General features: G+C 37.3%; 1 protein-coding gene across 2 annotated transcripts in view; it reads right to left on the reverse strand.

The window, feature by feature from the left end:
- Positions 1-25,673, reverse strand: part of Argl (Argininosuccinate lyase) — a 350,034-nt gene that overhangs the window by 232,368 nt on the left and 91,993 nt on the right. For both annotated transcript variants that reach the window (XM_090392053.1, XM_090392054.1), the window contains exons 6-7: positions 10,702-10,799; positions 7,606-7,683 (exon numbers count right to left, since the gene is read on the reverse strand). In XM_090392053.1, coding sequence (XP_090248179.1) covers positions 7,606-7,683; positions 10,702-10,799 — 176 coding nt within the window. The remainder of the gene's footprint in view (positions 1-7,605; positions 7,684-10,701; positions 10,800-25,673) is intronic.

Genomic DNA, 25,673 nt, shown 5'->3' on the forward strand with positions numbered 1-25,673 from the left:
GAATGTCGAATAGTTGTTCTTGACATGATGTTAGGGCCTCCCTCGATGAGTCTGTCGACTCCTTGGAGTTGCCCGGAACAATAATAATAATAATATCCTAGTTTTTAATATGATATTGCCATTGATGCCATCTGTTCACGCCTCTAATCTTTCTCAGGACTCTCATATCTGCGGTCTCTAGTCTTTGGTCAACTGTTTTACTTCTGACCCAGTTATCAGATCCATAAGTTAAAACTGGTTTGAACACTGTCTTGTATACCACTAATTGAGTGTTTTGACTAATTTCTCTCTTATTCCATATGAATTTATTCAATTGACTTCCTACCATACCAGCTTTGTTGATTCTTTTGTCTATTTCCCTATTTAATTTACCACACTTCACTAAAAATCATGCCTAAGTAGCTGAAATGTTTTACTTGTTCCACAGGTTCTCCAATGACAACACAGTTGATATTTTCAACGATTCTGCCTATTTTCACTGTCTTTGTCTTTTTATTGCTCACATTCATACCATATCTATTAAAACAGTTATTCAATTTAATCAGAGAATCTTGCAGACTTGTAGTGGATTTATTTAGAAGTACAATATTGTATGCATAAAGCAAACATCTGACATCAACATATCCAATTTTGATATCAGGTTTAATACCACTTTACTTCATAATGTGATCCATATAGATAATGAATAACAGAGGGGATAATGTACGTCCTTGTCTCACACCAGATTCAACATTAAACCATCTTCCTGTACTTCCTTCAATTCTAACTGCTGACTTACAACTCAAATAAAGACTAAGTATTGCTTGATATAATGCTCCATTGACACCATATAACTGTAGCGTACTGAATAGCTTCACCCTTGGCACCTTGTCATGTGCCTTTTTAATCGACAAAACTTAAATACAAATCTTTGTTATATTCCCATGATTTTTCAATTATTTGTCGTAAAGTGAAGATCTAATCTTGACAGCCTCTATTTGGCCTGAAACCAGCTTGTTCTTCCACAATTGTTCTCAACCGTTTCTCAAGTATGCTTGCATAAATCTTACTAGGCACACTCAATAGGGAAATACACCTGTAATACTCACATTCAGTTTTATTTCCCTTTTTATATATGGGTACTATGAGAGCTCTACTCCAATTATCAGGAATTCGTCCCTCTGTCCAGGACTTCTGAACTATGCAGTGCAGCCACTGTAAGACTTTTATACCACCGTACTTCAGCATTTCTGGTCGAATATCATCTACTCCTACTGCCTTTCCACATTTCAAGCCTTTGATAGCTTTTTCTACTTCAAGTATGGATATGTATTCCTGATTGTATGCAAGTTGAGGGTTTTTTTAGCACTGTGCTATCACTGCTTGTTTCATTTAGCAATTTTTCGAAGTAATTACTCCATACTTCAAGCATATCTTTTTCTCCCATTTTCATGACACCTTTATCATCTCTAAGTCCTTTTACAGCACTCTTTCCTCCATTTCTAAGCTTCTTCAACAACCTCCAAAATATTTTGCCACATTCTTGATATTTATTTTCTATGTTCTAGCCAAAGTCCTCCCATGACTTTCGTTTAGTCAGTTTTACACAGTGTTTAGCTTTCTAACATTTGTCTCTGTATTCTCTAAGAGCACAAGCAGACTTATTTGCCAGGAACTTTTGATATGCTTTCTTCTTTTCCTTCACTGCTTCTTTAACTTCCTGTGTCCACCATGGAGTTCTGATTTTTCTATCCTTGCAGACAACCCCACCACATGCCTCTCTGGCTGAATCAATCAGTGTTTTCTTCAAAACTTGCCACTGAATCCCCAAGGTTTGGTTCCTGTTCTCAAACTCTTTCATTTTTTCTTCAATAATCTTTGTGTATTTTAGTCTACAGTTCACATCTGAGAGATGCTCAACTTTTATTCACTTTAAAACTTTCTTACATGTTATTCTTTTCAATATGAAATTCGATTTTATCCTGCTCAAGACTAAATAGTGATCACTTCTAATTTTTAATCCTCTGTACACTAGTGTCCTGCACCAGGGAGAAAACATCACTATCAACAATAACATAGTCAATGAGACTTTTCTTATTCCTTGCCTCTTCACTCCATGTGAATTTTTGCACATTTTTATGTTGGAACATGGTGTTAGTAATAACTAGTCCGTGTGCTGAGCAGAAATCCAAGTATTTGCTATTATTATTAGCTTTGCTCTTTTCTCTAAATTTTCCCAAAATAATTTTGTATGTCTGACAATCATTTCCTACTCTGCTATTTAAATCTCCAACAAGGACCAACTTTTCCTTTTTCACTGTGTCGGTTGCTTTCTCTAAAGCCTGAAAAAACTTCCTCCACTTCTACCTTAGTAGAACCTTCTGGGGGACCATAGGCACAAATAAGTCTTGTTGTCCAGTTCCCCATTGCCCACTTCACTCTACTTGAGACTGCCTGCCCTTGAAGAAGATTAGCCTCGTATTTAGTGTTGAATATTATGGCTACTCCTTCTTTTCCTTGATTGTCATTGCCTGAATATAACATTTTGTATTTATTGCTCAGAAAGATCTCACCAGTTTTTGTGTTTTTTGTTTCAGTCACCCCTATTATGTCGATCTGTTACTTATCTAATTCCTCAGGTAGCTCCATTTCTTTGCCATTCAGGCTTCTTATGTTGATAGTACAGATCTTAACTCTGGTGATGTTAAGTTGGGGGTTTGTTTTCAGATTTGTGTTCCAGTAGCTGACTTTTTGCTGTTTGCCTGGCAAAATAACGGGGGCCTTGTTTAACCGTGCAATGCCCCAGCCAGCACGAAATTTTGTCAAGTTGTACCATCATTTTGTATTTTGGTTTAACCAATAAAAATACAATTTGGTCGGCTAAATCCCAAATTGCCAGCCCATCCTTGTTCGTTCAGTATCCAGGTAGATACCCAACAGGGTGCACCACGAGAAGGTGAGGATTGGACATTAGGTCAAAACCCCTGGTCTGTTCTCTTCATTCCTTTAAAGGCTATTTGGAGGTCTCCTCTCAGTTATATAGCTTTGATCCTTAAGCACTCCATCCCATCTTTGTTTCCCAAATTTTAAAACCCTACATTTTGCAACATTGAACTGTCATCCCCACTCCCATGCCCTGAATCTATTCAAGTCTTCTTGTATGGCCACAAAATCTCTACTCTTCATAGTTCGTCCCAATTTTGTATCATCTGCAAATAACTGAATATCCCCCAACCAAATGTTTGCCAATATTATTACCATACAGATTAAACTGCAATGGCCCTAAAACAGACCCCTGAGGCACACCACTAGTGACGTTCCTCTTCCGGGATATTGACCCCCATTACACAACTTTATCTCTATCTCCATCACTCAGTCCACTAACTACAGCGAACTGCATCATCTTACACCAACACCATCTAGTGCCCATCATCTCCTTTCACAGACAATCACATACCCATGGCAGGATTCGAAGCTGTAGCCTGCTGGCTGGTGAGTGGATATGCTAACCACTCAGCCAACCAGTGCTGCATATAATTTATAATTACATTCTCTGATGAGATTATCAAATCCAAGACCCTCAATCTTTGTCTGTCCTGTGTTGCACATAACTGCCTGTAGTAACTGTCTCTCAAAAACTCAAGAAACTCATTTTCTTTACTTCTAGTTGCTATCTCATCATCCCAGTCTATATTCCCCTAATTAAAATCGCTCATAATGATCACTCTTTTCTTATTTGCTTGGTTAATTTGATTATACATTTCATGGTCACTATCATCCACATTACCAGGTCTATTAACAACATCCTAATAAGCATTTCATTCTATTCACGTGTATCTCACACCATACTGCCTCAAAACCACTGGCCCTATTTCCCTCTTGCATCTCTACCTTGTATGGACATAACTCTTTCTCTATCATCAATAGCACTCCCCCTCCCTTTTTACCCTTTCTATCTTCATGAAACACATCATACCCTTCATGAAACACATCTCTATTATTGTCAGAATGTCATCCTCTTCCAACCATGTCTCACTTATTCCAACAATTCTTGGGTGAACAGACTCAATTAATGTAACCATTTCATTTGTCTTGTTTCTTACACTTCTACACAGCTGCCATGTTTGTAGACAAACATGGCAGCTCATTCCTGGATCTATAGCCAGTTCCACCGATACAACTTGTTTGATGTGGCTTCCCCATGCTGAACTCAAGCCATTTCTTTTTCACCTAATTATAACATGAAATTATAATTAAAATTATATATTTTTATAATTATATAATTACAATTAAAATTATAAAAAGCTTTGGAGTGAGCTTGCAACCATCCCATGGCAGAACATATTGCAAGGGAAAGATGTCAGCAGTGCATGGGATAAAATCAGCGGGTATCTGAGGAAAGCAATATCAGATTGTGTCCCCATGGTCAGGAAGTCAAACAAGGCAGGCGTTAGATGGATGAGCAGTAATATCAAGCCTGATCTGCAAAAAAATAAAATGTTATGGAGAATTTACAAGGAGAAAGGTGATCAGTACATCCACAAGCAAGGCTAAAACTAGGAAGGTTACCAGCATAGTAAGAAAAGCTAAATCAGATTATGAGAAGACCTTAGCCAAGGAGATCAAGAGTAATCCCAAAGAGTTCTTCAGCTATGTGGCAAGTAAAAGGAAGAATGACTTTGGAAGGATAACTTTACTGGGTGCTGATGGTATTGGGGTGACAAATTCAAATGTAATAGTAGAGTTACTGAGTGATCACTTTTCAAAAGTCTATCACCCAAGTGAGGATATCTCTGTACCTGTAGCAATAATCAACGTGAGACTTGACGTTAAGAAATCAGAGGTACTTAGTATAGTGCAAAATTTAAATGCAAAACTGGGCTGATATTCCATATTGCTGTAGGTTTAGATGGAATATCAGCCTCGGTGTTGCGTGAATGTGCAAAGGAATTGTCAATACTTGGTTATTTAACTTAAGTTTGAACTCTGGTATGGTCTCTAGGGAGTGGAAGAAAGGCAAAGTAGTTCCTTTGCATAAAGGTGGCTCTAAAACTGCAGTAGTTAATTACAGGCCAATCATCATCTCTGGAGTGGTGGTAAAAGTATTGGAAAAGTTGGTTAAAGACAAAATTCAAGAATGGGTGGATCAGGATATGATACTCTACAGGGGCCAACATGGTTTTTGTTTTTGGTCGATCCTGCCTTAGCAATTTATTAACTTTGTATAATACAATGACATGTGAGTTGGACAAAGAAAATGGCTACACAGTTGTACTTCTGGATTTTACTAAGGCTTTTGACAGGATATCTCATGGAATACTGTTGTGCAAATTGGAGCAGATGGGGATGGATACTAAACTGGTGATATGGAGAGATACCAGAAGGTGGTGTATGGAGGAGCAGAGTTCAGGATGAGGCAGGTGACCAGTGGTGTGCCTCAGGGCTCTGTGCTTGGGCCATTGTTGTTTAATTTGTACATAAATGATATAGGAAATGGCTTAAAGGGAGATATCCAGTTGTTTGCTGATGATGCAAAGCTGGGTAGCGCAATAAAAAATCAAGGCTAATGTTGAGAGTTTGTAGGAATTATTGCAGGAAATGATTTAAATAAGCTGGCAAAATGGGCAAAAGGTAATGGATGTCAGTTCAAGAGCATCAACCTTTCGTACAATTATTTAGAAACTTTGAAGAAAAGCAATTAATTCCTTCCCATTAAAACTAAGGTTATGGAAAAGGTATATTGTTGATGTTTTCTTAATTTGGAGCCATGAACAAGATTCTTTAAAGGAGTTCCTGAACAATCTCAACAAATAACACCCAAGAATAAGAATACATATTTCCTTGGAATTGGAAGTTAACAGTTCTCTCCCATTCCTGGATATCAAACTCACTTTTGTGTCAGAAAAACTGATGCTATGTATATAGATCTCATCTCAATCTCATCACTTTCTGCCCCAAAAGTTTGGCATCATTTCTACATTAAGTAAATGTGTTCATGCCCTCCTCAATGAACAAAAGATTACCAAAGAACTACAGTTTCTCTTACAACTTTTCAGAAAAAAGGTTATCCTAAACAGACTGTTCGTAAGCTACTATTTAATCCACTTGCTCACTGTACTGAAGATAGTACTGATGTAAGACTTTATTTCTCAACCATATATCAGCTGTCTTTCAAAGTTAGCTAAAATTATACAGAAATTAAAAATTGGCATTTCTTTAATTCCTCTAGCCAAACTCTGTTCCTTTCTTGGTATACCTAAACCAAAACATGTCAGCCTAAAATATCCAGGAGTTTATTACCTTTGGTGCAACTGCAACTTGCCCTATTTTGGTCAGATGAAAAAAATCCATTGAGTTACATATGGAAGAACATGTGACAGCCATCACATATGGCAGAAATAGAGCCAGTGCACTATCTAATCACATTTTTAATTCTGCTCGCTCTAATGATGAAGATGCTGTCACTCATCCAGTGATCTGGAACAAATCAGAAAACATTTTTAGATGCTACAATGAGCTGGAGGAAGAATTGTGGAATCAACAAAAATTGTCACACATGAGCTTTGGCATACATGAATCCCATCCCATGTGAATATGCTCAACAATACTATGGCATCTAGAATGCCTTCAAATATCAGCAAAACATTTGCAAGTTAATTTATAGCTATAAACAACAAATTACACAATACCACAGTAATTATCTTTAATGAAATGAAAGTACAGATATTTCATATTGAAAATAACAGTACATCATCAGTGCATAGAAACAAGCAAATCAAAGAAATGGGAATACAAAGTACATACAACAGTCAGTTTACCAATTAAATATGGTTGCCACATGCTAGAAATTAATATATTAATAAATAATATTAAACTATTTTTGATATTTACATAAAATGAGAATCTCCTAAACTTTTGGGAGAGAGAGTTAATCGTTCCAATTCAGGTGTGCCTGATGTAAAAAGGCTTTGCAACTTTCTTTGAAAAGGCATTTGTATTTAAAACTGGTTCTATAGAGAAGATGAGCTTCATCCCACCGGATACTTTATTAGTGTGAATACTATGTTGTGCCAGACCAGACTTTTCAGGTTTCACGCATTCATGAATACAACATTTCATTCTAATTGCACAGGATTACTTCAGGAATGAACACAGAAACTAGTATACAAAACAGTAAAGACTAACAAAAGTGACAACAATTATGTACTTATAGAAGAGACTGATGTTATTTTAAAATATTTCTTGTTCAGTACATTATGTATGTTTATGGATTTGTGTGCATGTGTGTTTGGCTAAAACACACAAACATATGCACATTTGATTAAACAACTTTAGTAACAAATGGATTACTTCTTCAGAATGTTTAAGAAAAAATCTTCTGTTTTTGAAAAATAATTTCCATTTATTTTCCATAAAATATGTAAACAATATAACAATAATCTTGAATTTTATTACATAGTTGAAAAATACGATCTGAGGTTGAGAGAAATGCAAGTTCTCTCAGTCTTAGAGTGTATTTTTTTTTTGTCAACTTACACTGGTTTTGTATTATTATGTCAGTGGTTGAGTGAAATAAAATTCATGGAAAAAAAAGTTTTAATAATGAAAGCTAAAAATCTCATTTACCTTAATAACAAATGACTCCAGCGTACAGGTTGAGCTCTTTGTAAATGGGTATATCCTGGCATTAAAATGTCTATTTCACTATTTAAAAGAAATGAAATCCTGTGAGACAATAACGATAGATATAAAAAAAAAAATACTAAAATATTCATTATTTATGTCATAACTCATGGATACGAGTAACCTAGTTTTAACCATATAAGCAATTAATCTTTTTTGTTGTTGTTGTTTAAATATAAATGCCATTTGTGAAAAGCTGTGAGCTATAGTATGTCAGTATTAGTACTGTGGATGGGCTAATAAAGCAGAAATAGAGATATGCAGAAATAGAGAGGTTATGATACCATTGCATAAAGCCTTACTCAGGCCTCATATGGAGATTATTGTGCACAGATTTGGTTGCCGAATTTTTGTGGTGATGAGGATATGTTGAAAAGGGAAGAGGTCCAGAGAAGATTCACAAAGATGGTCTTTGGAATGTGGAGTATGAGGACAGATTGAGAGAATGTAAGTTGCAGAGCCTCGTGAATAGGACGAAGAGACGGGAGGGGGGGGATATGATTGAGACATATAAGCTAGTCAGGGGTTGTTATCACGTCTACATGGAGGAGATTTTTCATAGAGTGGGAGAGGGGGCTAGGACAAGAGGTCATCGCTGGAAACTGTATAAGGAGGGTGTGAGCAGAGGAGTAAGGAGTAGGTTCTTTGCATGGAGAGTGGTTGGTGAGTGGGATGCATTGCCTGAGTGTGTTGTGGGTGTAGACACATTGAATCAGTTTAACACATTCGCTGCAAACTACGAGTATATTTGTAGTTCGCATATGAGCTACACAAGCCAGCTACGAGTATACTCGTATGACGCTTACCGCCAGCAATGAGATTACCATACTGACCTTGAAGAATTGAAAATGCTTGGCTTGTGGAGCTCGCAGCAAAACTGTGTATACTCATGGATGGTATGTGCTCTGCACAAGCCACAAGGCGGTAAGCGTCATACGAGTATACTCGTATGACGCTTACCGCCGGCAACGAGATTACCGTACTGACCTTGAAGAAGTGAAATTGCTCGGCGTACGGGAACAGACTATGCCGAAGTAGCGTGGCAGTGAACATGTTAAAGTCAAAAAAGGTCAAAACTGCTCTGGGTAGTAGCCCTTCCCAGACCCAAAAGTGATACCACTTGGTATCACTTTTGGGTTTGGTTCCCACTGATTCTTGCATGCCAAGAATATAATTTCTTGGCATCTTTAATTTATAGTATAACCAAGTGAAAAAACTTTTTTAACAGTGATAATGAGTGACCATGTATTCCTAATTTAGAGGATGAACTGGCATGCAAAAGTGTAAAGGAGGAAAGAATTTATCTGGATTTATAAGGCAAGTGATTATAATAGATCCAGAAACTAGCTTCATACAATGGATAGAAGAATTTGATGGAAGAGAGGTCAGTGGTGCATGGGAGCTAGTTAAATATTTGTTAGCAGGAATATCAAACTACATACCACAAATGAAAAAAATAAAGGGATTTGGAATAAAGCTAATGACTGGAGAAAACAACCAGGAGCTGCAGATGAAAAGATAAACAAGTAAGTAAGAGAAAATTAAAAATATGAAAGGATGTATTTCCATATTCAAATCTCCATAGATATCGCAATGATTCAGGTTCAAGTTTACAGAACAAGATTACTGCAAGTTAAAGCAGACATCATTAAGCTAGAAGTCTCTATCTTGCTAAAAAATGAAGACTGTCTCTCTCAAAAAAAAAAAAAGCAATATATCTAAGGGACAGCCTTGAATAATAGGAGAAAAGAGATATAATGTAGAGATATAGGTTGATGAGGGGTTGTTATCAGATTAATGTAGAAGAGATTTTACATTTTGGAATGGAGAAAGGCAAGAATAGAATAGACTTGAAAAAAAAAATCTTTCAATCAGTTAAAACTTTTTACAGCACATCACCAATTCAATTTATATATTTCAACTACGATTTTCAGCATAACAGAAGCAGGATGTAAAGTCCTGTGAATAGGTGGAGGAGGGAGAGATAAGACGGAAACATATAAGTTGGTGAGGGATTGTTAACAGATTGATTTGAAGGAGATTTTACATTTTAGAATGGTAAAAGACAAGAGTAGAATAAGAGACCATTCCTGGAAGCTGTATAAGGAGGGTGTGAGCAAGAGTGTAAGTTTTTTTTTCAAGTTTTTAGACTGTAAGAGTGTAAGTTTTTTTGTTTTTTTATGTTGCTCCCACCCACCCTCAAAACTTTTTTACAAACCTATAGTACATTTTGTACTATGGGTAGGCTAGGGACATTTTTTTCTATTTTTATCAATTTAATATATAATTTTCGTATTTTTCATTTATTTTTTTACATAGTCTGGAAATCCTGATCTAGAGATGAAACATGGAACATTTTTAAGCCACTTCAGACCTCCAATAAGTGGGACTGCAGTCTCACACCAGACAATGAAATTTATCTCTCACTTAAAACAATCGCAAACAGCCATATCCACGGCAGTATTTAAACCCACAATCTGTTGGTTGGAGAGTGTATTTGCACTCCATGCAAAGAATTACATGGAGCATAAATACACTCTCCAACCTAAAAGAAGGTTGGAGAGTGTATTTGCTCTCCATGCAAAGAATTTGGCAGCCTGGTTGGCCACTTGGCCAACCAGGCTGCCTAGAGTGGTTGTGTGATGAATGTAGAAATGGTGAATGACCTTAAGGCACAGTTTGATGATTTTTGTGTGATAGACCCCAATGACTTTTTGACTCTATGGAGGTTTGATAATGATAGTAATAATAATAATAAAAAAATAATAATAATAATAATATATCCACATTATCTACAGTCTAAATGCTATTCATTTTTAAAGCTTCCATTTCCTTGTTTGCTCTGCATTTACTTATACTTTATCTATTAGGAGAAGCTATTTAATTAATTTTTTTACATAAATATTCATGTGTATATATATACACACACACACACACATATATATATATTGTACGTGTATATTTACACACAACCACACACACGAATGCACGCACACACATACAAGGCAATTAACATAAATATTAAATACTAATGATTACCTTTCTGCACGCTGACAACAAATATTTATCATATCTTTTAAAAAACATTTCAGGAGACAAGCTTCTTCCATTAGCCAAAGTCTGATGTCTGTTGCCACCTACAAATAAAAATAAATGAATGCAGAGAATTTTTTTATTTTTTTTATTTTTAAAAATACATTCTTAAAAAATATATTAGCATATAAATAAATAAACTCCTTAGATCATGTAATGAACTAATTATAGAATACATGATGTATAACTATTATTTATAACTAAGACATAAGTTGAGAAGATTTTACCAGATTAATAATTATTTTATTATTATTATTATTTTGATACCTCCAGGAAGTCCAGTGACTCATCAAGGGAGGGCACCTACTCCACAACTCTGTCTCCACCATTCATCACCAACTGACTGCAACTACACCAATGCCATCTACCGCCAACCACGACTGGTATTTCCACAGACAATCACAAATATTCATGCCCACAGTGGGATTTGAACCTGTAGACTTTTGGCTGGAGAGCAGATAAGCTAACCACTTGGCCAACCAGGCTGGCAGTAATGTAGAGAGGATTTTTCATAGAGTAGAGGAAGCAAGGAAAGACCAAGAGGACATCAGTGGAAGCTGTATAAAGAGGGTGTAAGCAAGGCAGGGGATGAGAAGCAGGTTCTTTGCATGGAGAGCGGTTGATGAGTGAAATGTGTTGCCTGAAAGTGTGATGAGTGCAGAAAATGTGAATGTGTTTAAGGTATGGAATGGTTCAATGAAAGTGTAGACCTCCAGTAATGAGTCTTCTGACTCTATAAAAATGATGTGAATAATAATTGGACTCCCTGGAGGTGTTATGTAATAATAATATATTAGATATTCTGCTTAATGCTTTGACACTCACTGCATCTTTAAAACCTGTAGCAAAGCCAAAACAAGCTGTGTGTGTGTGTGTGTGTGTGTGTGTGTGTGTGTGTGTGTGTGTGTGTGTGTGTGTGTGTGTGTGTGTGTGTGTGTGTGTGTGTGAGGTTTTGTTTGAATGTTAAGTACTACAAACTACAATAGCAAATAAATTAATCCGAACAAGCCAAATTTTTGTCAAGTTTTTGGTTTTCGTTTATTATTTTTTTGGTTTTAGTTCAATATTTTGTTTGAGTCCTGCATGCTTTAACTGTCTCTACAATGTTTATTAATAGTGTGGTATGTGTTTTAATAGTGTAAACAAGCTGACATTTGTGGTGGTTTTTCATCTTATTTAACTATAAAATGGATACATTTCCAAGAAAGTATTCAAAAATATGCACTCTTTCTCAGCACACATCCATGACTCAAAGACAAATTGCCAACAAGTGTGGTGTTGGTTTGGGTAATTGTTAATGCAATTTTAAAGAGGTTTAGGAGACGGGTACCTTTTCTCCTGATAGAAAAGGAAAATGTGGGTGAAAAAAGGAAAACTACACTTACTCAAGATCGTTTACTAGTTAGGAAAAGCAAAATGAATCCAAGATTGCCTGCTGTAGACTTAAATAGAGAATTGGCAGCTAGTGGGATTAATGTTTCTGACATGACAGTCTGTCGCAAATTGTTGGAAGACTGCCAACAGACCAAAATAAGAAACAACGGTTGTTTTAATTTGTCATTAATTACATATACCACTTCTTTCATTACCACTTCATTACGTACATATACCATTTGTCATGAAACGTGACCAATTGATAAAAATAGATAAAAAGTATATTGGAGAAAAGAGTGATCCTACAGATCCAAAAAGACAAAGAACTCATCTTCCAACAGGATCTCGCTCCATGCCACACATCAAAAAAAAGTGAAAGAGTTCCTAAAAAATCACAACATCCAATTGCTTCAGTGCCCAGGTGACAAATGGTATATGTACGTAATGAAGTGGTAATTAAAGAAGTGGTATATGTAATTAATGACAAATTAAAACAACCGTTGTTTCTTATTATGGTCTGTTGGCAGTCTTCCAACAATCTTCGACAGACTGTCATGTCAGAAACATTAATCCCACTAGCTGCCAATTCTCTATTTAAGTCTACAGCAGGCAATCTTGGATTCATTTTGCTTTTCCTAACTAGTAAATGATCTTCAGTAAGTGTAGTTTTCCTTTTTCACCCACATTTTCCTTAATACTGAACTGAATTAACACTATGGCCCACAGAAACTTTGTGGGCCATAGTGAAAAAGAGATTTGGAAAATTAAATTGTGATACAAAGGATAAGTTAATATAATCCATTATAAAAGTATTATTATTTGAAGATGCAAAAATTAGAAAAATGTGTTCTATGTTGGTAGAGTCCATGCTTAAGCGAACGATTGAACTTATCAGGAACAGAGGAGCACACATAAATTATTAGGTAAAGTTGGAGTTTAATTTTTGTACTTATTTTCTTTAAAATGTGAGTGTTCAGATTAATTTGTTTGGTACTGTATGTGTTTTTACTAGAAAAGCTGCCTTTGTTAATTTATAGGCTATTACTTCAAAATAGCCTATAATTATTAATGAAACTTGGTTGATGGAGGATGATATAGCATTCATAGGGACATCATCATCATCATATTCTTGCCATATATCCTCAAGGAGTGTACAGGATATGATAGCACTACATGAAAAATTTACATCATTACTAACTTCCTATCTACAATTTTCCTCCAAATCAGTCTGTCACCTGTCAAGATTCCAATATTATCAGAGCTTATATTTCTATCTCCTAATGCACTTTTAACCATATCAATCCACCTATATCTTGGTCTTCCTCTCCATCTTTTTTCCTGCCAACCTGCCAGACAACATTTGTTTTGCTAATCTTTCCTTGCCCATTCTGTTTAAGTGACCATACCACATGAGATTAGCTCAGCAAATGCATTCCTGGATGCTGAAAATATCAAGTTCTTTCCTAATATCCAATTTTTAATAAGATATTGCCATTATTTCATCTGTTCATGCTTCTAATCTTTCTCAGGACTCTCATATTTGTGGTCTCTAATCTTTGGTCAAGTGTTTTACTTCTGATCCAGCTCTCAGATACATAAGTTAAAATTGGTTTGAACACTGTCTTGTATATAGCTAATTTAGTGTTTTGAACAGTTTCTATATTATTCCTATAAATTTATTGAGTTGACTACCTACCATACCAGCTTTATTGATTCTGTTGTCTATTTCCATATATAATTTACCATCTTCACTAAAAATCGTGCCTAAGTAGCTGAAATGTTTCACTTGTTCTATAGGTTCTCCATTCACAATGCAGTTGATATTTTCAATGCTTCTGCATTTTCATTATCTTTGTCTTGTTATTGCTGACCTTCATACCACATCTATTACAGCAGTTATTCAATTTAGTCAGGGAATCTGGCAGACTTGTAGTGGATTTATTTAGAAGTACAATATTGTCTGCATAAAGAAAAGAGCTGACATCAACATATCCAATTTTGATATCAGGTTTAATACCACTTTCCTTCATAATGTGATCAATATAGATAATCAATAACAGAGGGAATAATGTACATCCTTGTCTGACATCAGATTTAATATTAAACAATCTTCCTGTACTTCCTTCAATTCTAATTGCTGACTTATATTGCTTTCTCAACTATTTGTAAAGTGAAGATCTGTTCCTGAAAGCCTCTATTTGGCCTGATTCCAGCTTGTTCTTCACCAAGCTTTTCTTCCACAATCCTTCTCAACCATTTCTCAAGTATACTTGTGTAAATCTTACCAGGAACACTCAGTAGAGAAATACCTCTGTAATTCTAACATCCAGTTTTATTTCCCTTTTTATATATGGGTACTATGAGAGCTCTACTCCAATCATCTGGAATTCATGCCTTTGTCCAGGCGTTCTGAACTATGCAGTGCAGCCACTGTAAGACTTTTATATCTCCATACTTGATTATTTCTGGTCAAAGTTTATTCTTATTATTATTATTATTATTATTAAGGCCTCCATGGAGTCAAGAGACTCATTGTGGGAGGTTCTCAGGAAACACAAAGTCTATCATACCACTCCTTGAACTCATGTTCTTGCTCTAACCACTCTCTCAGGCAATGCATTACATGGCTCAACCACCCTCCATGCAAAGAAATCACTCCTCATCCTCTTGCTCACAGTTTCCTTTCGTAACTTCCAGGGATGGCCCTTTGTAATTGCTCCTTCCCGCCGTTCCACCAAGTGAAAGAACTCCCCAATGTTTACCCTGTAATGCCTCTAAACAGTTTAAAAGTCTCGATTATATCACCTCTTCTTCTTGTATTCAGCAAACTGTGCAGTCTACATTCATATCATCTAGTCGTGTTGTCTTTCCACATTTCAGGCCTTTGATGTCTTTTTCTACTTCAAGTATGGATATGTATTCCTGATTGAATGCCTGCTGAATGTTTTTTATTATCACTGTACTAACACTGCTTGTTTTATTTAGCAATTTTTCAAAGTAATCACTCCATACTTCAAGGATATCTTTTTCTCCAGTTTCCATTTTACCTTTATCCTCCAATTCTTTTTACAGCTCTCTTTCCTCCATTTCTGAGTTTTTTCAACAACCTCCAGAATATCTTGCCACCTTCTTGATATTTATTTTCTATGTTCTTATCAAAGTCCTCCCATGACTTTTTGTTTAGCTAGTTTTTAACAGTGTTTAGCTTTCTTGCATTTGTCTCTGTGTATCATTAGTGCTTGGGAAATTGTGAAGGAATATTTGTTAGCAGCAATAGTAAGCTGCATTCCACCAGTAAAGAAGAGGACACAATTTGGTGTAAAGTGGATGACAAACAATATTAAACAGGAACTGCATGTGAAAAAGAGGCTATGGAAGAGATATAAGGAGACAGGTCAAAGAAGAGGTGAAGAGCAGATGTATGAAGAATATAAGACACAGGCCAAGAGAGTGACTAGTATGGTAAGGATGGCGAAACTGGAATATGAGAAGAGATTGGCCCTAACATCCAAAGAAAATCCTAAGGAATTTTTTAGCTACATCATCAGCAGGAGAAGAAATGATTGTGGAAGAATGATATTGTGGGATAAAAATGGGAATAGAGTGACTGATGCAGAGGAAATAGTGAAATTGTTCAATAAACACTTTATTGGAGTATTTCATCCTGGAGGAGTGAATTTTAATACTAGAGGGATAGGGCAGGTTTGAGGTTTTAGAGGTGCAGGAGGAGAGTGTGTTCCAAATACTGAGTACTCTGGATGTCAGCAAAGCTGTGGGACTGGATGGAATTTTATCACGAGTTTTGAGAGAATGTGCTAAAGAACTGACAGCTTCTCTTTGACCTGGCTTTTCAATGAAAGTCTGGCGATGGGAAAGGTGCCCAGGGAATGGAACGAAGTTAAGATAGTGCCATTACATAAGGCTAGTAGCAGACTGGAAGTGCCTAATTATAGGCCAGTTTTGTTAAGATCTTGGAGAAATTAGTGAGGAACAGTATACAGCATTGGGCAGATGAGGGCAATGTTATCAGCGAGAATCAACATGGATTTGTGAAGGGGCGCTCTTGTTTTAGCAATATGCTTGCCTTTTATAATAAAGTCACAAGAGCAGTATATGAGGAAAAGCAATATTATTATTATTACCACTCCAAGACCTCATGGAGTCAAAGACTCATCTGGGAGATCCTTTTATCACACACACAGTTCATCATAACGTGTTTTAAACACATTCTAACTCTTTGCAGACACCACATTCTCAGGCAAGGCATTCCAATCATTAACAACTCTGCACGAAAAAAACCTGCCTCTCACTCCCCTACTCACCCTCTTTATAAAGTTTCCAGGGATGACCTCTGGTTCTCCCCTGATCTCCCACTATTCTCTGTAAAACGTCTCCAGCATTGATGCTATAACAGCCCCTTATCAACTTGTAGGTCTCTATCATATCACCCCTCTTCCTCCTGTTCACCAGACTCTGCAAATTACATCTTCTCAATCTTTCCTCATACTCGACATTCCAGAGGTCAGAAACTACCTTAGTCAGTCTCCTTTGGACCCTATCCAACATCTCTTCATTCTTCTGAAAACCTGGTGACCAAATCTGGGCACAATAGTCCATGTGTGGTCTAATCAAAGCCTTATACAATGGAACAAGAATCTCCCTACTTCTATACGTCAGTGTCCTCCGCATCATTCCCAGAAGCCTTTGTGTTGTCTTCACAATTTTTGCTGTGTCCCCTAAATTTTAGATCCTTATCCACTATCACCCCACCCCAGATCTCTTATTTTCTCTACCTCCAACAATATATTCTCACCAAGCATAAATTCTGCATCCCATCTTTGTTTTCCAAATTTTAAAACCTTACATTTTGCAACATTGAACTCGCATCCCCATTTCCATGCCCAATCACTCAATTTATTCAAGTCTTCTTGTAAGGCCACAACATCCTCACTACTCTTTATGGTTCGTCCCAACTTTGCATCATTTGCAAACAACTGAACATCTCCATCCAAATCTTTGCCAATATCATTAATATGCAAGTTAAATAGTAATGGCCCTAAAACAGACCACTGAGGCACTCCACTAGTGAATTTCCTTTTCCTGGATATCGCACCCCCAATACACAACTTGTTGATACCTATTAGATAGCCAGTCTCCAATCCAATGCACCAATCTAATATCCAACCCCATCTGTTCTAGTTTGACTGTCAACCTATCATGAGGTACTCTATCAAAAGCCTTTGCGAAATCCAAGTATATTACTGGGGTGCTTAAGGGTCAAAGCTGTATAACTGAGAGGAGACCTCCACATAGCCTTTAAAGGAATGAGGAGAACCGACCAGGGCTTCTGACCTAATGTCCAATCCTCACCTTCTCGTGGTGCACCCTGTTGGGTATCTACTTTGATACTGAACGAACGAGGATGGGCTGGCAATTTGGGATTTAGCCGACCAAATTGTATTCTTATTGGTTAAACCAAAATAAAAAATGATGGTACAACATGACAAAATTTCATGCCGGCTGGGGCGTCGCCCGGTTAAACAAGGCCCCCGTTGTTTTCGCCAGGGAACCAGGGCGAACAGCGAAAAGTCAGCTACTGGAACAAATCTGAAAACAAACCCCAACTCAACATCACCAGAGTTAAAGATCGGTACTATCAATGTAAGAAGCCTGAATGGCAAAGAAATGGAGCTAACTGAGGAATTAGATAAGTACCAGATCGACATAATAGGGGTGACTGAAATAAAAAAGACCAAAACTGGTGAGATCTTTCTGAGCAATAAATACAAAATGTTATATTCAGGCAATGACAATCAAGGAAAAGAAGGAGTAGCCATAGTATTCAACACAAAATACGAGGCTAATCTTCTTGAATGGCAGTCAGTCTCAAGTAGAGTAATGTGGGCAAATATGAGAATGGGGAACTGGACAATGAGACTTATTTGTGCCTATGGTCCCACAGAAGGTTCTACTAAGGTAGAAGTGGAGGAATTTTTTGAGGCTTTAGAAAAAGCAACTGACACAATGAAAAAGGAAAAGTTGGTCCTTGTTGGGGATCTAAATAGTAGAGTAGGAAATGATTGTGAGACATACAAAAATATTTTGGGAAAATTTGGAGAAAAGAGCAAAGCTAATAATAATGGCAAATATCTGTTGGATTTCTGCTCAGGACATGCACTGGTTATTACTAACACCATGTTCCAACATAAAAATGTGCACAAATTCACATGGAGAGAAGAGGCTAGGAATAAGAAAAGTCTCATTGACTATGTTATTGTTGATAGTGATGTTTTCTCCCTGGTGCAGGACACCAGAGTGTACAGAGGATTTGAAATTGGAAGTGATCACTATTTAGTCTTGAGCAGGATAAAATTGAATTTCATATTGAAAAGAATAACATGTAAGAAAGTTTTAAAGCGAATAAAAGTTGAGCAGCTCTCAGATGTGAACTGTAGACTAAAATACAGAAAGATTATTGAAAAGAAAATGAAAGAGTTTGAGAACAGGAATCAAACCTTGGAGATTCAGTGGCAAACTCTGAAGGAAACATTGATTGATTCTGCCAGAGAGGCATGTGGTGAGGTTGTTTGCAAGGATAGAAAAATCAGAACTCCCTGGTGGACACAGGAAGTTAAAGAGGCAGTGAAGGAAAAGAAGAAAGCATATCAAAAGTTCCTGGCAAATAAGTCAGCTTTTACTCTTACAGAATACAGAGACAAATGTAAGAAAGCTAAACAGTGTGTAAAACTAGCTAAACAAAAGTCATGTGAGGACTTTGGCAAGAATATAGAAAATAAATATCAAGAAGGTGGCAAAATATTCTGGAGGTTGTTGAAGAAGCTTAGGAATGGAGGAAAGAGTGCCGTAAAAGGAATTAGAGATGATAAAGGTGAAATGAAAACAGGAGAAAAAGATATCCTTGAAGTATGGAGTAATTACTTTGAAAAACTGCTAAATGAAACAAGCAGTGATGACAGCACAGTGATAAAAAACACTGACCAGGCATGCAGTCAGGAATACATATCCATACTTGAAGTAGAAAAACCCATCAAAGGCTTGAAATGTGGAAAGGCAGCAGGAGTAGATGATATTCGACCAGAAATGCTGAAGTATGGTGGTATAAGAGTCTTACAGTGGCTGCACTGCATAGTTCAGAAAGCTTGGACAGAGGGACGAATTCCCGATGATTGGAGTAGAGCTCTCATAGTACCCATATATAAAAAGGAAAATAAAACTGAATGTGAGAATTACAGAGGTATTTCCCTACTGAGTGTTCCTGGCAAGATCTATGCAAGTATACTTGAGAAACGGTTGAGAAGAATTGTGGAAGAAAAACTTGGTGAAGAACAAGCTGGATTCAGGCCAAATAGAGGCTGTCAGGATCAGATCTTCACTTTACGACAAATAGTCGAGAAAGCATGGGAATATAACAAAGATCTGTATTTAAGTTTTGTCGATTTGGAAAAGGCATATGACAAGGTGCCAAGAGAGAAGCTATTCAATACGCTGCAGTTATATGGTGTCAATGGGGCATTATATCAAGCAATACTTAGTCTTTATTTGAGTTGTAAGTCAGCAGTTAGAATTGAAGGAAGTACAGGAAGATGGTTTAATGTTAAATCTGGTGTGAGACAAGGATGTACATTATCCCCTCTGTTATTCATTATCTATATGGATCACATTATGAAGGAATGTGGTATTAAACCTGATATCAAAATTGGAGATGTTAATGTCAGCTCTTTGCTTTATGCGGATGATGTTATACTTCTAAATAAATCCGCTACAAGTCTGCAGGATTCTCTGACTAAATTGAATAGCTGTTGTAATAGATATGGTATGAAGGTCAGCAATAAAAAGACAAAGACAATGAAAATAGGCAGAATCATTGAAAATGTCAACTGTGTTGTGAATGGAGAACCTGTGGAACAAGTAAAACATTTCAGCTACTTAGGCACAATTTTTACTGAAGATGGTAAACTAAATATAGAAATAGACAACAGAATCAGCAAAGCTGGTATCGTGGGAAGTCAATTGAATAAATTCATATGGAATAAGAAAGAAATTAGTCGGAACACTAAATTAGCTGTATACAAGACTGTGTTCAAACCAATTTTAACTTATGGATCTGAGAGCTGGGTCAGAAGTAAAACACTTGACCAAAGACTAGAGACCGCAGATATGAGAGTCCTGAGAAAGATTAGAGGCGTGAACAGATGGCATCAATGGCAATATCATATTAAAAATGAGGATATTAGGAAAGAACTTGACATTGTCAGCATCCAGGAATGCGTTAGCAGAGCTAATCTCAGATGGTATGGTCACTTAAATAGAATGGGAGAGGAAAGATTAGCAAAACAAGTGTTCTCTGCCAGGTTGGCAGGAAAACGACCCAGAGGAAGACCAAGATATAGGTGGATTGATACGGTACAAAGTGCCTTAGACGATAGAAATATAAGATCTGATAATGTTGGAGTCTTGACAAGTAACAGACTGATTTGGAGGAAAATTGTAGATAGGAAGTTAGTAATGATGTAATTTTTTTCATGTAGTACTGTCATATCCTGTACACTCCTTGAGGGTACATGGCAGGAATTTGATGATGATGATGATGATGATGAAGTATATTACTGTGTATCCCTCTCCTCTGTCCAAGGAAGCAGTCACTTTATTGTAATAAGTAGATTACTAAAACATGACCTCTCTTTAGCAAATCCATGCTATCCATCAAAGATAATACCATTATTGTCAACCCAACTCTGGATCCTAGTTCTCACAAGCTTCTCCAACAACTTAACCACAACACCTGACACACAGATAGGCCAATAATTTGATGCTTGAGTTCGATCACCTCCTTTATGAAGTGGCACAATCTTGCCCTCCTTCCACTCCTTAGGAACTTGACCGAGTGAAAGACTCATTAAAAAAATATGTCAAGGCAGGTGTCAACTCCGTGGTACATTCTTTCAGAATACGTGGTGATATATTATCAAGTCCCATAGCCTTATTAACATCTAGTGTACTCAACTCCCCATACACCTCTTGCTCACCTACAATCAGTGTCTCTTCCCCATCATTAACTGCTCTCAATCCCTCCATGAAGTCACATTCAGAAGATTGAAAGCTCTTTATGAACTGTTCATTAAGTATCTCCACCACACAATCTGCATCAGCTGTCTTTATACCATTTTCTCCGATCAATGTCATCCTTCCATAATTATTCTTTCTTTTGCTGACTACATATCGAAAGAATTCCTTAGGATTCTTTTTGGCTTCATTAGCCAACTGCTGTTCATATCTCTCTTTAGCTACTCTCACCAACCAAGTCACCTTCCTTGCTTGGTCTTTGTAGACCTCATGGAATTGGTTATTTCCACTTCTCTTATGCTGCCTACACAATGCCCTTTTTCTCTGTATGGCATGCTTAATCTCTTTATTCATCCATCGCACACCCACCTTATTTAACCTTCTCACCCTTGGAATACATTTAGACATTGCATCTACTAAATAGTTTTTGAAAATCCCCAAAGCTGCATTGATCTCTTTTCCAGCTAACTCCTCATTCCACGCTACACCTGCAAGCTATCTCCTGAGCTCTTCATAATCACCCCCATTGCAGTTCCACATATATCCTTTTCTTGCAGAGGTCCTCGCACTGCTGGCATACCACCCAGGTAATCACCTCATGGTCACTCTCTCATCAATTGGTGGATGATTTGATACCTCATTTATAATTACATCCTCTGATGAGATGACCAAATCCAAGACCCTCAATCCTCATGTGCCCTCTGTTACATACTGTCTGAGGTAGTTATCCCTCAAAAACTCAAGAAATTCATTTTCTTCAGTTTCAGTTGCTATCTGATCATTCCAGTCTATATTGCCATAATTAAAATCACCCATAATGATCACCCTTTTCTTATTTGCTTGGCTAATTTGATTGTACATTTCATTATCACCACCATCCACATTATCTGGTCTATAACACATCCCACCAAGTATTTGATTCCATTCACCTCTATCTCACACCATACTGCCTCAAAACCACTGGCCCTATTTCCCTCTTGCATCTCTATCTTGTATGGACATAATTCTTTCTCTATCATTAATAGAACCCCCCCTCCCTTTTTTACCCCTTCCATCTCTATTCCTGTCAGGATGTCATCCTCTTCCAACCATGTCTCACTTATTCCGACAATCTTTGGGTGAACAGACGCAATTAGTGCAACCATTTCATCTGCCTTGTTTCTTATACTTCTAGCCTTTGAATACAAGCATAACAGCTCATTTCTGGATCTACAGCTAGTTCCGCTGATGCCATTCACTCGATCACTCGATGTGATCTCTCCATGCTCAATTGGGGTCATTTCCCTTTCTGCTTCTTCATTTTAAAACCCTTTTCAATTCCAACTGTTTCCTCTTGTTCCCTGGTCATTCCATTCCTTTTCTGCCTACACATGCTCACCGCCTCTTGGAGCATCCACTTTTCTCATGCTGTGTACCCCTGTCCACCCTGAGTGTCCCCGTTTCCCTGCTCCTCTTGCACACCCATTCTCTCATTTTCTATACTCATACCACTCACTTCCCCATTCATAACCACCTCTTCAATCCCTCCTGTCTTACTCTCCCGCTCTTTCACATCACTTCCCACTCAATCTGATTCATTCTCTCTATTCACTTCTCTACCTTCCAGCAGCAGTCTCTCCAAGTGACTCACACCCTAACCACTCAAATGCAGTCCATCACTCTCATACAGCTCACTTCGTCCCTCAAACTCATTCCACACATTAACAAACTGTACTCCCATCTCCTCACAAATTTCAGCCAGCATATCATTGATTTAGCGAAGGCAATCGACAGGGTGCCACATGATAAGCTGATATTTAAGTTGCAGCACATGGGTTTGAATGCCAACTGGATTCCGGATTGGCTGTCCAATAGGTATCACAGAGTTGTGTATGGTGGGGCAGTTTCAAAGACACAAAGGATTAGAAGTGGGGTCCCACAGGGCTCAGTAGTGGCACCTATATTGTTTAACCTTTATATGTTTAAATGTCAGAAAGATCGCACCAGTTTTTGTCTTTTTTGTTTCAGTCACCCCTATTATGTTGATCTGGTACTTATCTTATTCCTCAGCTAGCTCCATTTCTTTGCCATTCAGGCTTCTTATGTTGATAGTTACCGATCTTGAACTATGGTGATGCTGAGTTGGGGTGTGTTTTAAGATTTGTTCCAGTAGCTGACTTTTCGCTGTTTGCCCTGGTGAAAACAATGGGGGCCCTTGTTTAATTGTGTGATGACCCAGACGGTATGAAATTCTGTCATGTTGTATCATCATTTTGTATTGTGGTTTAAGCCAATAAAAATACAATTTGGTTGGCTAAATCCCAAATTGGCAGCCCATCCTTGTTTGTTCAGTATCCAGGTAGATACCTAACAGAGTGCACCATGAGAAAGTGAGGATTGGACATTAGATCAGAAGCCCTGGGTGGTTCTCTGCATTCCTTTAAAGACTATGTGAATGTCTCCTCTCAGTTATACAGGTTTGAGTCTTAAGCGCTCCTTAGAGACAGAATGTAATAGGGATGTATCCTTAGGGATACAATGTAATAGGAAATTCATAAGGACAGAATATAATAAGTGTAGTATTTTCAGAGAACAGAATGAAAAGGATTGGCAGAGGGGTTTGCTAAAGATAGTAGAAGAATTATACCTGAAAAGAGAAGTTCAGAAGGAAGACAGGGAAGCAGAGGGTAGCGCATTTGAGATGATCTGGTGTGAGATACAGGAGACAGAATGAAATATAATTAAATGCAACTATAAACCAGAGTATGTAAGGAATAATATGGATGCATGCAGTGGCAAATTACGCAATTAGTACAGCTCAAATAGTTACAATGGGGCACTTCAACAATCAAGACACTGATTGGAAAGTGAACAGTCATGGGGGGGGAGAAGGAAATGTAATTTATACAGCTGCTAAGAGAAAACTGCTTGAGACAGCATGTAATAGAGAGGACTTTGGATGTAAGAGTGCTAATCAGGTGACAGCATCAGAGAACTTAGTAATAACCAAAGCAGCAACATTGCCTCCAAATGAGGAGAGTGATCATGCTGTTTTAACTTGGGGAATGGCAAGACATTGAAATTTTCAGCTAAGAAGTATATATATATATATATATAAAATTATAAATAGATAATTATGAGAAACTGAGGGTCCAGTTTGAAGCAGTGCCATGGCATAACAATCTGAAGGGGAAAGATGTTAACGGTGCATGGGAGATAAAGGATGTTTGAAAAAAGCAGTACCAGAATGAATACCCAAGCATCAGCTTGGGTATTCATTCTGGCACTGCTTCTACTAAATAGTTCTTGAATATCACCCAAGCAGCAATGATTTCTTTTCCATCCAACTCCTCATTCCATGCTACAGCTGCAAGCTGCCTGAGCTTCTCATAATCATCATCCTTGGAGTTCCACACATATACCGTTTTCTCACGTAAGTCCTCACATGTCATTGTCAACGACATAGGTGTAATCACTTCATGGTCACTCTCACCATCTGGACAGAGATTTGATACCTTATTTATAGCAACATCATCTGATGAGATGATCAAATCCATGACTCTCAATTTTGGTGTGCTTGAGGAGCAACTACCTCAGGTAATTGTTCCTCAAATACTAAAGAAACTCATTTTCTTTACTTCTGGTTGCTTTCTTGTCATCCCAATCTATATTGCCATAATTAAAATCACCCACAATGATCATTCTTTTCCCCTTTGCTTGGCTAATTTGCTTATACATTTCCTGCCTACTATCATCCATATTTTCAGGTCTATTTGCAACATCCAACAAAGTATTTCATTTATTCACCTCTATCTCACACCATACTGCTTCAAAACCACTACCACTATTACCTCCTTGCATCTCTACCTTGTATGAACATAATTGTTTTTCTATCATGAATAGCACTCCACTTCCCTTTTTATCCTTTCTATCTTAAACAAATATATCATAACCTTTTATCTCTATTCCTGTGAGAATGTCATCCTCATCCAACCATGTCTCACTTATTCCAACTATTTTTGAGTGAATGAACTAAATCAATGCAACCATTTCGTTTGTCTTGTTTCATACTTCTAGCATTCGTATATAAACATAACACTCATTCCTGTATCTATAACAAGTTTCACTAATACTACTTATTAGGTGTGACTTTTCCATACCTTTCTCGAGCCATTTCATTTTCTCCTTACTCATCCTAGAACCTTCTTCAAATCCAACTGTTCTCACCTACATTACAGGCCATCCCATTTTCTTCTTCTCTATACATGCATTCATATTTTATTTGAGCATCAACATTTCTCACGCTGTGTTCTCCTGTCCACCCTGAAGTCTTCCCTCACTTATCTGTCTGTCTTGTAAACTTGTTTTCTCTACACACATGCTACCCATTTCTTCATTTATAAGCACCACTTTAATCTCTCCTTGCTTACTCGCCTGCTCTTTAACATCACTTCTAACTTGCTCAGATTCATTCTCTTCAC

This window comes from Typopeltis vanoorti, chromosome 4, assembly GCF_054136105.1.
Source record: "Typopeltis vanoorti isolate ZY-2024b chromosome 4, IOZ_Tvanoo_1.0, whole genome shotgun sequence".
NCBI classification, from domain to species: domain Eukaryota; kingdom Metazoa; phylum Arthropoda; class Arachnida; order Uropygi; family Thelyphonidae; genus Typopeltis; species Typopeltis vanoorti.